General features: G+C 40.2%; 1 protein-coding gene across 3 annotated transcripts in view; it reads right to left on the reverse strand.

Moving 5' to 3' along the window:
* The window catches only part of LOC135221106 (atypical protein kinase C-like), a 35,237-nt gene that overhangs the window by 4,214 nt on the left and 13,307 nt on the right, over nt 1–17,716 (reverse strand). The window contains exons 10-11 of one of the 3 annotated variants that reach the window (XM_064258916.1): nt 11,728–11,843; nt 7,761–7,903 (exon numbers count right to left, since the gene is read on the reverse strand). In XM_064258916.1, the coding sequence (XP_064114986.1) occupies nt 7,816–7,903; nt 11,728–11,843 (204 nt within the window). In that variant the 3' untranslated portion in view covers nt 7,761–7,815. Of the gene's footprint in view, nt 1–7,760; nt 7,904–11,727; nt 11,844–17,716 lie in introns of those variants that run through there. The other 2 variants (XM_064258918.1, XM_064258917.1) reach the window with 2 other exon arrangements.

Consider the following 17,716-nt stretch of genomic DNA (forward strand, 5'->3'; position numbering starts at 1 on the left):
AGAATGCCCACGGCTACCTGTGACCCATCAGTTATATTTCTAACCCAGTTTAGACTGCTAGAGGGGTGGTTCGAGGTGGGCCTTTAACTGTTAAGACCTCAGGTTTGTTAGTTATGAAAAATACAAATTAGTTACAAATTTGGTATTTGTTCATACACGAAACAAACCTTCGGTCTTAACATTAGGATAGACTTACTATTGGAGGGAGGTAAGTCTCTACAACTGACTGGGAGTTTGCCACCTTATCCATTTCCGAATATATAGGGAAATTCTAAGAGAATGGACAATGAACCTAGGACCAAAGATATAAGCGGATCTATTGGCTTCCTCCCACTGGGTGTAGATACCATTCTACTGTTTACTCTTGTCCCTTGCGACTGGATCCACCTTCACCCCTCTTTTCGTTATTATCCAGAGGGGTGTGTTGCTACTGAAAAGTATATCATCAGCTAAGATAGCTTCACAGTATGGCTGACCATCTCACCTGCATCTAGTCCGTTCCAGCACATGATGGTACTCTCCTTCATATTGCCCGTAGTTAAAGGAGTAGGAAGAAAGTAGTAAAGAAAAAAGACCAGTCATCCCATTCATTCTACTTTCATACCTTCATCTTAGACTAGACGCAAACTGACCCGCCAGGGGCACTGGATGAACTATATCACTTGTTGGGCCGCCACCACTGGACCCAAGGAAAAGGTGTCCAAGGATCTATGGGCAACATCTTTCAAATAAAATGAGGTGAAAGTTGTTTGGCGCTTCCACACGCCAGCTTTCAGAATTTTATCCACAGACATGTTCTTCTTAAATGCCAGGGAAGCACTCACACCCCTGATGTCATGAGCTCTAGCTCCCACCTGGCTATCTGACCCTCTGTCTTCTGCAGTATAAGCATCTCTGATCGTCTCCCTTAGCCAAAATGATATTGTATTCTTGGATACTTCCTTCTTGTTCCGTCCTGTACTTACGAACAACCTCTGGCACCGGCCTGAGGTGCCTTGTTCTCTTTACGTACTCCCTTAGTGCCCTGACGGGGCACAGGAGCATTTCAGCTTTGTCGTTGTCTACAAAGTCTGCCAAGGAAGGTATGGTAAAGGAGTCGAATCTGCCGTCTACTATTGTTGGATTTTGGGTCTTTGCCACGAATTCTGGGACAAACTCACACACCATTGATCTCCAACCTCTCGAGTGCTTTATGAGATATGAGAGGCCATGTAGCTCCCCCACCCTTTGGTTGAAGCCAGGGCCAATAAGAAGACTGTCTTCAGGGTCAGGCTCCTATCCGTGGACTGCCTTAGTGGTTCGTAGGGGGGTTTTGTCAGACTACTCAGTACCTTGGTCAGATCCCAATCTGGGGCTTTTAGCTCCTTTGGTGGGCATGACTGTTCAAAGCTCCTCATCAGCATGGCCAACTCCCATGAAGACGATATGTCCACTCCTTTCATTCGTAAGACTGAGGCTAGAGCCGCCCTGTACCCCTTCACTGCAGATACAGACATATGTTTTTCTGTTCTGAGATATATCAGAAAGTCTGCTAACTGCTGAATAGTGGTACCGAGTGGAGACACGTTCCCTCTACGACACCAATCACAGTATGCTGACCACTTCCCTTGGTATACTGTCGCAGATGATTTTCTGATATTACCTGCCATCTGAGTTGCTGCTTTCTGCGAAAACCCTCGCTCTCGGAGGAGATACTTGACAGTCTCCACCCGTGAAGCGATAGGGACTTCACCGACTGGTGGTACCTCTCCACGTGAGGCTGACACAGAGGTTGCTCCATGGAGGTAACTCTCTTGGCACATCTACTAGGAGTTCCTAGTGAGGTCTGGAAACCACCCTGCTTTCGGCCATAACGGGGCTACCAGGGTCATCTTGAGGTTCTGAGACCGCATTACCCTGTTCAGAACCTGACGGATTAGACAAAAATGGAGGAAATGCGTACACGTCCAGATTGTCCCAGGGGTGTTGTAGCGCATCTTCTGCTACCGCCTCTGCGTCCGGGACTACTGAACAATACACTTCCAACTTTTGTTGTACTGGTTGCGAATAGGTCTATGATCGGTCCTTCCCACAACATGAGCATCCTGTCCACTACCTGTTGGTGTAGGGACCACTCCGTTCCCAGAATCTGATCCCTGCGGCTCAACTTGTCGGCCACTATGTTTCTTTTTCCCGGAATATACCTGGCCTTGATGTCTACCAGGTTCTCTATAGCCCACTGGTGAAGTTGAACTGTCATCACATGTAACTGCCGAGAAACTAGGCCTCCTTGCTTGTTTATATAAGCTACTACTGTGGTGTTGTCTGACATCAATACCACTGAGTGTCCCTTTACTCTCTCCCTGAATTCTTGTAGAGCCAGGAAAGCTGCTTTCAACTCCAGCACGTTTATATGGAGTTCTCTGTCCTTGCAACTCCATTTTGCTGACACCATCAACTCCTCCATATGGGCTCCCCAGCCTTCTAGTGACGCATCCGAGAACAGCAAGAGGTCTGGGGAGGATTGTTGAAGGGGGACACCCACTGTCAGATTGTCGACGTTCACCCACCACAGCAAGTCTTTTCCCTCACTTCTGCCGACAAGGGAATTTGCTCGTACGGGTGATCTACTGTTGGTGACCAAAACTCCTTCATCCTCCATTGTAGGGACCGAAGGTGTAGCCTTCCTTGTGGTACTAGCTTCTCCAGGGAGGTTAGGATTCCCAGCATCACCTGCCACTGTCTTGCTGGCTGTGTCTGCTTTCCCAGAAAGGCATTCACCACTTGTTTGCATTTCTCTACTCTTTGGTCTGTCGGGAATACTTTGGTGTGTGTTGTGTCTATCACCATTCCCAGATATTCCAAACGTTGACTTGGATCCAACTGCGACTTCTGCTGATTCACCACAATACCTAGGCTGTGACAAAGCTGCAGGAGGGCCGCCCTGTCCCTGAGTAATTTTCTCCCTGGACTTTGCTATCACCAGCCAATCGTCCAGATATCTTATTAGCCTGATCCCCTGAGCATGCGCCCACGCCGACACGAGGGTGAACACTCTTGTAAAAACTTGAGGAGATGTTGACAATCCGAAGCACAGGACCTTGAATTCGAAAGCTTTCCCTGCAAGACTGAAGCGGAGAAATTTCCTTGAAGACTGATGGACTGGTATCTGAAAGTATGCGTCCTTTAGATCGACTGTCAGCATAAAGTCTCCGATTCTGACTGCTTGTAGAACCGTTTTCGGAGTTTCCATCTTGAAACTGGTTTTCCTTATAAACAGATTCAGCGTTGACAGGTCTATTACTGTCCTCCACTCCCCGTTGGCTTTGGGTACCAGGAAAATCCTGCTGTAGAAGCCTTTTGTCGGACTGCATACTTGTTGCACAGCTCCTTTTTCCATCATCTTCTTCACTTCGTCCTGCAGAATAGTGGCCTTCTGAGATTTGTGGGCATAAGTGACGTGGGGTAATGGTTGATCTGTCAGGGGCGGGGTTACCTCGAACGGAATCAAATACCCGATCCTGAGAACATCCACCACCCACTGCTCTGCCCCTAGTTCCTGCCACACCTTCCAGTGATTTGCCAGGCAACCCCCCACTGGTGTGGCCGAGTGATGGGAGGCGCCCATCCTATCTTCTTGAGCCTCTCCCTCTTCCCTATGCCCCTTCCTCTGTTGTTTCTATTGTGAAAGGGCCGATGAGTTATCCTCTTTGGGGAAGAGGGTCTTGTGACTCTATTAGGGATGCTATGTCTCACTGTCTTCTTTCGAGACATCTGCTGTTGTCTTCCCTCCAAAGGAATAGTTTGACTGTTAGAGGTTTTCCTAACTGCCTGTTGCACCAACCTATCGTTAGTGTCCATCCTTCTTCTATCTATCGCCTCTTCCAGTATGACCTCTGGCAACAGTAGTTGCGATTCCAAGATATCCCCATTCCTCATTGCTAACAGGGAATCCAAATCCACATTGCGGCTTAGTCTAGCCAATGCTGCATCTCTCCTCATTAGCAGGATATTTGCCCAAACATTGGCACTTACGTTTGTCAGGTACGCAATCGCCTTGGACCCTGACTGTAGTAATCTAATGAACAATGGTTCATCCACTACTTTCCTTGTTGCTTCCGAGGATGCAATTTTCGCCACTGCTGTTGACCAAAGGTCTAACCAGGACGCAGCCTGAAAGACAGAAGAAGCTGTTGCTTCTAACGTAGCTGCCTCTTGGTACATCATCGAAGGGCACTCCATTTTAACCTGATCCAAGGTTAATCCAGGCCTTAACCTTACAACATTAGGGTTCATTTGTCTAGACAGCAAAGGGACCTTCGGTGTCGTATAATATTTCCTTTGCTTTATCATTGGAGGGGGAATAAATTTAAATGATCTATTAGATCTTAAGGAATTATCCCTCCCTGCAATCTTTGCGTTTACGTGTTGCAAGACTGATTCCGCATGACTCGAACAAGGCAATTCATACGACACCTTGGTATCCCTCTTTAGTCCAAACGCCATGTCAATTCCAGGAGGAAGCATACTGGCCGGTGTTTCTGTCTTCTCCGAAAGGCTATTGAATTGACGAATCAAATCAATAACCTCTGCATACGAGGCCAGAAACTCTTGGTTTTCTCCTTCCTCCGGCTCTAGTGTACCACTCTCCGTCACGAGAGATGTTGTCTCGCCTCTATCTTCTGACAGACGGCCCGGAATTCCACGGCCGCCTGCCCCTACGGCCGCGGTCTCTTTGATCTTTGCTGGCCGCTGTTGGCTCGATCCCAGATAGTCAGCAGGGGAACGAGAACGTCTCACTCTTTCTCTGCTCACGGATCTAGAGCGAGAATCTCGTCTAGATCTCCAAGATGAAGGCTCCCTTAAGACAGAGGTAAGTTCGTCTCTATTAGCATTGGCATCGTTTTCGAGCGTCGGCGAGCCCGGCCTCGGCCTTCTATCCAGACGGACACTGCCTTCCACGAACGTATCCGCCGAGGTTGCCAACTCTCTATTTTCGTACTTTTAATAGGAGCGTTATCGTCCTTCGTACGTATTTTGAACGGCCTTACGGGCGAAACTGGGACCTGCATTCCATCCTCTGCTGCACCTTTCGCCGCCAACGTCGATTTTACCAGAGGTATCGCAGTTTTTGCGATCCGAACTGGCAACTCCGCCTCGGCCGCTAGCTCGCGGCCGTCACCTCTCTCGCTTGTTCGGACTCTTGCGAACGGCTTCGTCTGCCAACCTTGTGCTTAATAGCCACTGATTTTCCGACCTTCTTGCTGACTTGAAAATGACAGTCTTGGTCCGAAGAAGAGGAAGAATTGATTCTTCTCCTCTTGGCCCGAGGATCCGCTAGGAACTCCCGAATCCTCCTCCAACGCTTGACTGGCACTCGCCGTGACGTTATCGGACTTAGCGATGACGCCGAACTAGAGGAAGAAGACGAAGAAGGCGAATCACACTTTTTCTTTTTGTCTCTCTTATTCATTCTCTCCTCTATATCCTGTAATTTCTGCATTACAGTTTGCATTGACGGGTCAGAAGGCGTATTAGCGTCTGGGTGCAGCGAAAAAGGCAGAGAATCGGTCTGTGACGTCATCACGCCTGCCATCTCAGAGTGTGACGTATGTTGTGACGTCATCCCTCTCGTAGGGAGAGACTGAGAGGTTTCTGCTGGCAACCACACGTTTGCTGCCAAACTACCTCCCACGTTCTGCATCGCTGTAAATACTGAGTGGGATGGTGAAGCAGCGGCATTAATTCCCATAAACTGCAAGCCCGGGGGATGAGGAACATTCAGCGCTGCCGGACCCTGCTGGAACCGTGACGTCATATAATGCGCAAGCAGACCATCCAAGGTTGGTACGCCTGGTAGGCCTAGCGCTGACCACGTACCATCTAACCTATGCGCTTGAGTAGCAGGAGCCTGGAACAAAGATGGCGGATCTCCCCCTCTACTTGCTGGGAACAAAGGAGAGTGCAAATTATTCATAAAATTACCCAAGGCCCCTCCTGACGTTTCCGATACAGAACCGCTAGGAGAAACCGAAGGGGTATGAGACAATTCAAAAGCAGGTGGAGAAACATATGGAGCAGCCTGGTTTATTACCGATACAAAAGAAGCCGGTAAGGTTTGTGGTCATCCAAAGATGGCGTCACTTTCCCACTTTCTTTTGTATTGGCTTTTCCCATAGAACTTCTTCCACTGTTCCACCGACCAACCGCGACAAACAGAACACGGATTAGTAACCGTACATACGTTTTCCCTGCACCTACTACACGTTGGATGAGGATTCGTGGAGCGCCTGCAGATTCGTCGGCCAAGAGTACTTTCTGCCAGAGCATCGGCGGATGAATACAAACAAGATGGCGGCCGTTTGTTTTGGCGCTAGTTTTGAAAACATGTGTAGTGTTGGAAAACCCGAAAACCTAAAAAAACGGTAATGGGGGACCCTATTGGGAACCGGGGTTTTGTCTGGGGAAGTTCGTAAAGCCAGCAATGGATCAAGCCCAAAATAGTCTTGTAGGATAGGTGTGACCCAGAGAAGAAGGAGCCATTCCGAATTGCTTTCAGTTTCCGACATCTTCGAACGTTACACCGCCACTGGAATGTTTCGCCATGCTTGATCAGGGCGAATGTGCCTTCATCACACTTATTACACGGACCGCTGAAATCGCCAATAAGGCCACTTTTCATTAAAAATATTAACAATGACCTTTTGTCATTACATAATAGCATCAAATCAATTAAAGAGACCGGATTGAGCGCAGCAAACTCTTCGTGAGTGGGATAGCGCGAGGTCGCGGGAGGGCACGAGGACGAAGCCATGTTCGGGAAGGACAGCAAGAAGCGACTGGGAAGGTCGCATGGCTTCTTGGGTCGGCCTTGGGGTCGCGCATCGGGGCACACGAGGTCGTCAGCTGTTTTTCGTCAGCGTTTTTCGGTCAGCGGTCAGCTGTTTCGGATGGAACTACTTACCTTGGCGGAGGGATTGGCGGCCCGGACAGAAGGGGTTACGAGGCCTGCCCAACGAATATGCAGACTACTCGGATCCGTCGACACCGAAGTTAGGAACCTAGAACAAGGGAAGCCACTGACTCCTGGGCATTTCCTTTGTCTCCTCTTCGAAGCGGTAGACGATCCCGATGTTGAGGCAAAATTCTCCATCATACCACGTATACACTCTTACCACACACTGATCACACTTGGAGAAAGAAAAGGAATGAAAAAAAAAAAAAAAAAATGAAATGGATAAAGAACGGGCAAACTGAAAAACCGGCTTTAAATGAGATAGACAGTAACACGTCTTATCTTAAAGGCGGTAGGAAAATAACTGATGGGTCACAGGTAGCCGTGGGCATTCTGGGTATACATGCCCCGTGACCTGGTATAGATGCCATTAGTCCCTGGATCTCACAAGTGTAATTTTAATTCTACCGGTTTCCAGCTTGGCGCTAGTAAATCCTAATGTTAAGACCGAAGGTTTGTTTCGTGTATGAACAAATATGGTTTACTGTGTCTACAAATATTTGTAGAGTCTATATACTGTATTCTCTGAATACAAAACACTAAAGACCACTATTACATAGCACAAAAAAAATTTCTCATGAAACCAACATCTCACCACAAGAGATTTAAAAAAGAATAAAGACTACCAAAAAGAGACAATTAATTTACAGAAAAAATATTAATGGTTTTAATGCTATAAAAACCATATGCATATTATATATAATCCATAAAAAGAAACTCAGTTTGATGATCAATGACAAGTTAACAAAGATTGCAATATACATACCTAAACTATGATATGCTACGCTGCAGGCAGCAGAGTCACAGTGAAAATCCCTTGTCTACACACAATCTTCCATACTCATAAGTAAAGGATTAACATACTCAAATCCTTCAAACTCACTTTGGTCAATGTTTTCAATAGCACGTCTGAAAAATAAGCATAAAACTATTTAGCAATCTTATTTAACTATGGATACGACTAATAGTAATGTATAAGAGACAAACATACATTTACATATCAAAATTAGAAAAATATGAAGTGTAATATATGGTTTCAGGAATCAAACTTTTTTTCCTGTATGTTCCTCACCTAACAAAATATCCTCCTCACTTTATCTTCGATATAGTAGTCACTCTAGCAGCTGCTATTGTACATATTATTTGGCATTTTAAGGTTAGTCAATTTTTACCTGTAAAGCTTCCTTGGCTTTCTGGTTATAATGAACAATAGCAAACTGGTACTGCAAAAATTAAAAAGTAACAAATATTCATAATGGGAAAATGTGTTGAATGACCTAGAGAATAGATAACCACTTAAAGCACATATACATCTGAGAAATTAACAAATATACTTTTCATATTTTTATTGAGTGACCTATTAAAGGATACAGACATGTAAGATGAAGAAAACTATCTTTGTTGCATGACCTCTTCAAGGATGCATATGTTAGCTGTATATCTGATTAAGTACTTCTTGGTTAAAAATCTACTATACCAATAAAATAAACCAACAACAACCATAATACGTACATCTAGATCTCTGCAAAGAAAGGACAGGATGAAAGGGGCCGAGTAAAAAAAAAAAATTACATTCAAATTTCTTGAAAAAGTTATATCAACGATACAGCAGTTACTCCTACTTGCACACAAAACTCTATATTTAGAATGGGAGCTGTTTAGTGAGCTTATGTAAGCTTTTAATATGGATGAAAACAGCCTAACATGAATTATTCAAACTTGGGTGCAGCTCATATAATACTGAATTTCATTAAAGATATTTCTTTTATTTACTTTCATTTCTCTCACAGACAGGGTCTAAACCACAACCTTAACCATATTTATTCTGGTAATTTTGGATTGCAGGGCTTTTTACGGTTTTCCCTTCACTGTCAATCTTTATATGTATTCTCTTTCTGCTTTCATTTTCTATCCTTCAAGAGGCAAGTGTACCACTTCCTATGACATTTAGCGCAACCAATTTTTTCTTCCCCAACTTCTGTTTCCAACTTGTCACCAGTCTATTCTGGCCATAAGGTATAAGTAAAATCTAGGGTATGTCATAACATGAACACACTTTGGTCAAATTGAAGTGAATCAATTATTTTGGACATATGTGTTTTGATTCTCATCCAACCTATTTTTGCACTTTTTGGAAATCTAACCAGCTTTCAACTTCTTTATTTTGGTATACTCAAAAACATGTTGAATCTTCTGATAGAGAAACTACTTTAAACACTTCTTTCTGGTTTTGTCATAAAACAAGTCTAACTTGGATGACATTTACCAAAGAAAACACATTTCCACAAATTTATGAACTTCCTCTACTACTGCAAGATCCCTCAGTCTGATAAGACTGGATCTAGTATCAGACATGTCAGATACATGGAAGTTTATTGGGAGAGAGAGTGTGCAGTACAGACTTCCCCTTTAACTTTTATAAATACTGAAATCCATAAAAAAAACCCCAAGCCTACCAATAATTTGCTAATCACCTTGCTCTTGGGATTAGAATAAAAATTACAAGCAATACTCACCAATACACAACATAAAGCCATAAACCAGGATTCTCAGGGCTTTAAAAGAAATAAAAACCTTTCATAATTTTAAGGAGAGTGAAAATCAGCAAGCTCTAAAAGTGTGTAACTTACCTGACATATGGAAGTTACTACCTTTTGCAAGAGTACACCACCCTTGTAAAATTCATTCAATCATGCCACCATCAAAATCTTAATGGAGTTGACATTCCAACTTTTGTCTGTATACTTGTAATGCATTTCGAATTAAAAATGAGAAATATAGTTACTTTACCATGCAATTAAAAAATCTACTACAAATTCATTTGGGCTATCAAGAATGAAAAACCACTAAGACAACCACTCTGAGACATAAACAAGTGGTAAATGACAATGGATTTAATATTTGCAATTCTTAACACAACTGTGTCCATCTGATGAATTTACCCCCCAAAATCTAAACTTGTTTAATAATCATAAATGTAATATCCTTTAGCTGAAGTTATTACCTTTAAATTTAATACAGACAACACTTCTCTATTTTGAAATCTGCTGAACACAACTCAATAATCAAAACAAATACAGTGGTACCTCGAAATACGAAATTAATCCGTTCCGAGACGGCCTTCGTATTATGAGTTTTTCGTATCTTGGAACACATTTTACATGTAAAATGGCTAATCCGTTCCAAGCCCTCCAAAAACACCCCAGTAAATTATATTTCCAGGCCTAAAACACATGTTCTAGGGTTACGACGGAAGAAATGTGTCTCCAAAAAGGCAAAATACTGTACATACTTGAGTAATATTCAACTGCATGTAATGTTCAACCCCATTTTTACTGCATATATTAGGACTTTAGCATATGTCCCTTAGCAATAAGCCTAGCCTATGTTAGCGGTTGCTACTGTAGCCTAGTCTATGATTCTGACATCTAAACCTAAGAGCTAAAAGCTTAGAATATGCCAATAAAATGTATAAATAATCAGTATGTACTCATTTCAAATACTAATTATTAATTAATCATTAACTATAATACACAAACAAAGAAAAAACAAACCTTCCAATCGATTGTTTACATTCTTACGAGTATTGAAAAAGCGCCAAGCAATAATTTTTCCTAGCACACAGTAAGCCATAACTTGTCATTAATATCTCTCTTCAACTAATGAAACCACCAAACAGTATAATAACCATTCATTTCTATTCTTTATTCTATCTTTACCTAATGGAGATACCGAGTTACTGACAGCTGTAATGAAACATACGTAATACGTAACGTAATAATAAAACAGAAGAAGAATTCTAAAAAATACCTATTTGTTGGCAGACTGATTTATTTTATATTTTCTGATATCTAATTCACAATTTTTTTATTAAATGTATTGCATGTACTCATTTCAAATAATTATTAAGTAACCATTAGCTATAATAAAAAAAAAAAAAAAAAAAAAAAAAAAAAAAAAAAAAAAAAAAAAAAGCTTCCAAACGTCTGTTTACATCCAGCACTTACTAGTATCGAACGATCGCCAAGCAATCACTTTTACACATTATGCCATAAATTTTCATTCTCTCTCTTCAACTACTGAAACTACCAAACAGTATGATAACCATTCATTTCTATTCTTTATTCTATCTTTACCTAATGTTTTTTTTTTATTAAATGTATTGCATGAATAAAGTTTTTCAATTTACAGCAACCTTTTACCAATAGAATACTTAAAGCACAAGGGGTAGATGCTGACCAATAGGAGAGCAGGACCTTATGGGGTGACTAGCATCAGGAACCAATGGGAGAGCGGGAGGATGGTGGCGAGTTTACTCAGTTGGCGGCGCAGAAGTTTTAAAATTGTTCTCGGTGGTCCGGGCGAATCTCGGGACTTAACAGCAACAACCTTTCGTATCTTGAAAACTTTTCGTATGTAGAGCAGTAAAATTTTTCGCATTGGCTTTCGTATCTCGAGTTTTTCGTAAGTAGAGCCTTTCATATCTCGAGGTACTACTGTATTTTGTGCTTCAAGGACATACAGTTCAAAATAAGAATTTTTTTTTTCACTATAACTTGAATCTTTAAAAGCAATGATTTTATACATGTACTCCTTTACAAAACTATTCAGCCTAAAAACGAGACAAACCCATTTACTTGATATGCCTCCCAACACTAGCCCAAATATATTAATCACAGGAAACACATTTAAGTAAGACTACATCACGTGCAAGGGAAGGACTCAGTACTTACGCATCATCTGGGGTGAGCTGAATAGGCTCATCCGTGAACTCTGGCGGGAAGTTAGCCAAGTCACGTTCAGAATCTAGCCTTGGGCGGTAAGGCGGTGGAACCTGTCTCTGCTCCAGCTGGAACAACAATAAAGCAAACATACACAACCACTACCTTCAAACACCTAAACCAAAATTACAACAAAGGGCAAGCAATTTATGCATGTTCATAGCAGACCTGTACTGGAGGCAAATTTTAGTTGGTACCTGTTATATGCAGAAAGCCAGAAATATAACTGTGGTAGCATAAACTTCTTACATACTTGTGAAATGATATAATGTACACTAAACAAAATGTAGCTCCAAGCAAATGTTTCTCAGGCAGTTATCACCGTCTAGTACCAAAATGCAGCAATTGTGTAATGGATATTCTGAAACCAATTCTACATCTACTATAAATAATACTGTAAGTAACCATACTAGTTATTTGATAAACAAATACTTTCTGAAAAAAAGACAACTATTACTTATAAGCCTTCAACTTCCTGATGGAAGCTGCTCTACAAGACATATAAAGGGATGAAGTTTACACATAGGAGAATACTGCATATATTTGTGCCTAATTTGGGTAACTTGAACACACCACAGGAACTACATACAGCATTCAAATTGCATGAAAAAGATAACAATAAAATCAAACATGCTTCAGTACAACAGCTAAGGTCCGGTTTACACTCCACCTAACAAAACACTGCTGCTTAATCCTAATAGTAACTATTCACAACCCCAAAATTAACTGGTAAATTTTCTTTCTTACCAACAAGGACAACTAATGACGTCACTGAAGAGGTTTCTGAAATCTCCCTAAAATGCATCGATGATGAGTATATAGTAAACTAAATCTGATGAGTGACTGCATGTATTTTTATATACCTTCTAAACCAGATACATGAAATTTAATTACTCAGATTTTATTACCTGCAACTGAGATTAATATTTCAGAAGCCTTTCAATGATTTAATTTCCTCAAAATCATGAATTTTCTACAACACCAATCCATAGACTTCACATAGCCTTTTCACGCTGTGTATGAAACCCCAAGTCTTCCACAATAGCTAGTGTTCGTATAAGTTGATTAGTCTGAGAAAGTTACCCCAATGTATAACTTGTAAAACTGAATCACGAAAGTTTGGAATGTGATGAACATATAAATAAAGGTAGAAGCCCCAAAGGAAAGTGAAACAATGGATCTTTTGATTCGAGGGTCCTTTACTCAGCAGACTGACATATATGAGAAACTGAGTGGACAAGGAAGGGTTGCTTCAGTGACAGATAGGGATGATAAAGGAAATAAGTACCTAGAATCCAACACATTCATTTAAGTGAAAACAACTACTGGATAAATTGGATTGACAGTTCAGTAATTGCAAGATCAAAAGATGTCTTATCACAAAATCTTTTAGAACCAGCCATTATATAACTTACTTCCTATTGTAATTTTAATGTCAGTTGTAGCCTGTTTCATTTAGACCCTTGAATATGTAACATGTTTAATAATGACCTCAAAGGTACAATCACAGGCTTAAATACAAATTAGTTGCCTTATAGATATGTTCTTTGTATATGTATGTTTAATATATGTTTTGTGAATAAGTTTATCTTGCAGGAAAAAAAAAAGGTTTTGTTGGCTAAAAGTTTGAATGTGGCCAGTTGCCAACCTGTATAATCCTTTAATTGCTTTGTCCCTGTGTCTGAGCAGTTGGACTTGAATCTTTTTGTAAACCTCTTAAATTGTGCCAATGTTTCGTTTGGGAAGCTTACTAATTCTCCAGGTGTGTTGGATTCTAGGTACTTATTTCCTTTATAATCCCTTACTCTCACTTATACGACCCTCCCTTGTCCACTCAGTTTTCACGTATGTCACCCCTGTCCACTCAGTTTTTACATATGTCAATCTGCTAAAAGTAAAGGACCAAAGAGTCGAAAGATCTTGGAGCGTACTTCATTGTTTCACTTTCCTTCATGGCTTCTACCATTATCTAAATAAATATGTACACTCATATGGCACATATATAGCAATATTCATGCAGTGTTCCCCCCATATTCGTGGGGGGTGCGTACCAGACACCCGGGTGAATAGCTAGAACCCGTGAATAGTTGAACCCCCACAAAAACACTTAAAACTGACTATTTTTTGAGTTAAAACTCAAGAAAAATCCACTCAACATTTTTAGAACTGGTTTTTCTAATAATTTTATCACAACAAGTGCATTTCATGATGAAATTAATAAACAAAACCAGGAATTTATGATATTTCTCATAGGCTAATACCGCGAATAGGCAAATTTTCTGCAAATATGTATTATGTTCCACAAAGAAATCCGTGAATATGTGAGTCTGCGAATATGGAGGGATCACTGTATAAGTATGCACATATATACACACACAATAGTAGTAGTTGCTGAATTAATCATTATCTGAGCAAATTTTTGCTACTAATAATGATTAATTGAAAGAAAACAATGTTCTATTATTCATATCCATGGAAAGGGCAGCAAGTGACCAGGTGCCCCTCCTTTAATCTGCCAATGCCAATGTTTACCAGCTTCACTTCATGTGCACCTGAAACAGCTGTGAACAAATAATGGGACTGGAAGTTAGGCTTGAAGTAATGAGTCTGAAAAATGTTAAAAAAACTACTGAACTTAATGTGGCACTTGATAGTAAACACAAGAATAGTTCTTCGAACTAAATATGATACATACGTATGTAATGAAAACAGAGACAAGGAGTGTCCAAGAACTGAAAGGCTAACTAGTTAAACTAGATGATAGTGCCAAAACTGAAAAATATGAAAAGAAATTAAAAGAACCATGAATCTACCAAAGCCTAGTTAAAAGACCAAAATAATCAAAAGAAGCTGAAAATAAAGCAAAATGATCTAGGAAAACTGGCAAGGGCCAAACCAAGTAAATAATCAATGAAAATACCTGTAAACTGACTAACAGGTGTACGTAAATTGATGCACACTAAATAAGATACTAAATACAGGAAAAGGACAAAAATAAAGATGCAAAATGAAACAGCAAGCCTGAATATGATCCACAAAATCTAGGGAATGAAGTAAATTGTTAACTGTTCACGGACACACATGAAGTGAAGCAGGTTGAGGACTGAGGAATGATATTAAGTGCAGGTACCAACATATCTGGAGGAGTGCCTGGGATTTCCACATGACACATGAAAAGGCTGTACTGTGTAAGCAATGGGTTTGCAATTAAAAAAATATTTACAGTAATGTACACAGCTCAGGTAACACTATCTAAAGCAATTTGCTTAGCTAAACATCAAGACATTATGGTAATTCCAGATTAACTCACGCCAGTGGTATAGCATTTCTGCATGTCATTTATCTTTGCCATCACACAGCAACTATCTTAGCACCAACATATAAAAGTATACCATAATTTGTTAGTCACCAAACATTCAACCACAATAGCTCTAGCAACTCTTTTGGATAAACAAGGTTTCTTGTTGGAGTCTTAATTCTATGAACAACATCTAACAATGTGCTAAGGCAAGAACCTCTGTCATCTCATTGGTATAACAATATTTATTCTACAATCCATTTATACTTCTTGAAACTATTCTGAAGTAATTTCTAATATCAAAAGTTAATAAAGTCCATTCTTTTCAATTACGCAACAGAATAAAACTAAATACAGGCAGGCCCCGGTTACCGGCAGGGTTCTCTTCTGGGGGTTTGAAGGCAACCAAGAGTCACCCTTAACTGAAATTCCAGTCTATGGACTTTGAAATCCAACTTACCAGTGCCCTAGGTTGGTTAACGATGCCTTGGACAGTGTCACAGACTGATATTTTACCCTAATATGTAATAACTCTTTAATAAAAATGTGGAATTTCATTTGCCTAATCCTTCACTATGGTCTGCACAGTCGTTCTACAAATTTTTAATGTCAGATTTAATGAACTTACAGGTAAACCTTGGTAGAGAGAGAGAGACTTTTATAGAACGGTTAACAATGTCAATTTTCATCTCCATTGATATCTTCTTCCTCTTTTTAGTGACACTTCCTAACCTCTTTTCCTCCATCTCTTTATTTATCATATCTCCTAATTAAATAAGTTAACGTAAATGAGAATGATAAATCATTAGTAACATTATAATCGTTGCCTAAATGCTACAGCCATAAACAACTGAACAAAAATGATTTACTACGAACAACCGGACCGAATCAGATAACAACTGATGTTAAGTAGAATAGGACTTATATATTTTTACATTATACCTTTTTTTGCTTTGGAGAAAACTTCGGGAAGGAAGTATAGTACCGCTAAAATTAAGCTGCAGTTGTAGCTGAACTGAGAAAACATACAGTATTATTGGATACAGTTAAGTAAAGCATAACTTTTTAAAAGATACAAGGAAAAGATGCATATTTGTTATGTTTGTAGTCTATGATTGTCTCACAACACTTAGGCTAAGCTGCCGATACCAAACAACGGTGTTGTAAACCCTATGGAGGGTAACCCCAGTTATGAACGAAATGCAGATAACCAACAGGAGCTGCCTGTATTTCCTTAAGTATCTCTGGCAGAGTAATGCATGAGACCAACTTGTGTGTTTGATACAAGAGTGCTGACTTCACCCCACCACATGTTTCTCATATACTCACATTCCAGTCACCATAAACCATTGTTTTGCTTATGTTTACTTTCACTCTCCTCTATTCTAATCTTAATTATTTTCAGCATGTTTATGACCTTTTATCCATTTCTGCTATTAAAACTATGTTGTACTTTTGCTGTTAAAACTATGTTGTACGCTTTCCATGTCTGTGATAAACAGCAGAAGTTCGGGACCGAGCCTGGATGGATACAAATATTCTATTCAAATTCTGCTAAAACACCTACTACAGATTTCACTGATCTTAATATTAATCTAGAAAGATGGAGGAAAATGGTCATCAATCATGTTACTTCCTCATTGCTTTCTGTATTCTGAAGACAATATCTCTGGAAATATGTGTACTGTAACATGGAAGGAAACGCTGGTTCAAATGTGACCAATTCCATGAAGTACAACATTCTGAAGATTCTGTCCAGGGAATATTTTCAAATTACTAAAATCCTGTCACCTCATGCAATTTGGAAAAATACATCAAGCAAAGAAAAAACTCTGGGTACTAGTTCAAACACCATAAAATATATGGTGGAAAAATCCAGCCTACAACTTTGTAACATCAAAATCCATGTTTTCAATGCTAACAAATTACTTTAACGTAACATATTCATACTTCAAGCACAAATCCCATAAACATAATTCCACTTGATGAAAAAGATGATCAAGTGGCAAACGTTGGTGCAAGGCACTTTGTAACATTCACTTTAGTCACATTAGTTAATTTAATCGCACTGTGTAGTCAGATCCAGGAGCAACAGGAAGATAATTTGGTTAAAAAAATTTACCATCTGACAAACACACACACTGATCTGTATAAATGAGGACCTAAGAGAACACTGTGTATGCCAATCTACCCTAGACACCCAATCATCTTTTTTTCCTTCTTTCAATGGAATCATGTACGTATTTGGGATTCATGTCCAATGTATGAGTATGCTCTGTTAAGTAATGGGTTTGAGATGAAAGAATGATAAATTTCTAGAAATTCAATAACCAAGTGTCTAGAAATTACTGCTCCCAGTACAGCAAGTAAACAACTACAGTAGCAACTATTGACTACTCTAAGACATCATGGGTTATCCCATGATGAATACAAATTCTACTCCATCTTCTTGTTGTCTCAGTACAGGGCAATGAAATACTAGTCTCCAACACTCTTATTGCTTACTTCAAACAAACAGGACTGCATGCTTTACCATACAAATGCACTACATCCTCTGGTAACAACTTCATTCTGCATCAAAATACCCTGCACAATTCTGTGGCATTTCTGGCAACAAGAGTTACTAGAACTCTCCAAGGCAAA

The sequence above is a fragment of the Macrobrachium nipponense genome, chromosome 2 (genome assembly GCF_015104395.2).
Source record: "Macrobrachium nipponense isolate FS-2020 chromosome 2, ASM1510439v2, whole genome shotgun sequence".
Taxonomy (NCBI): domain Eukaryota; kingdom Metazoa; phylum Arthropoda; class Malacostraca; order Decapoda; family Palaemonidae; genus Macrobrachium; species Macrobrachium nipponense.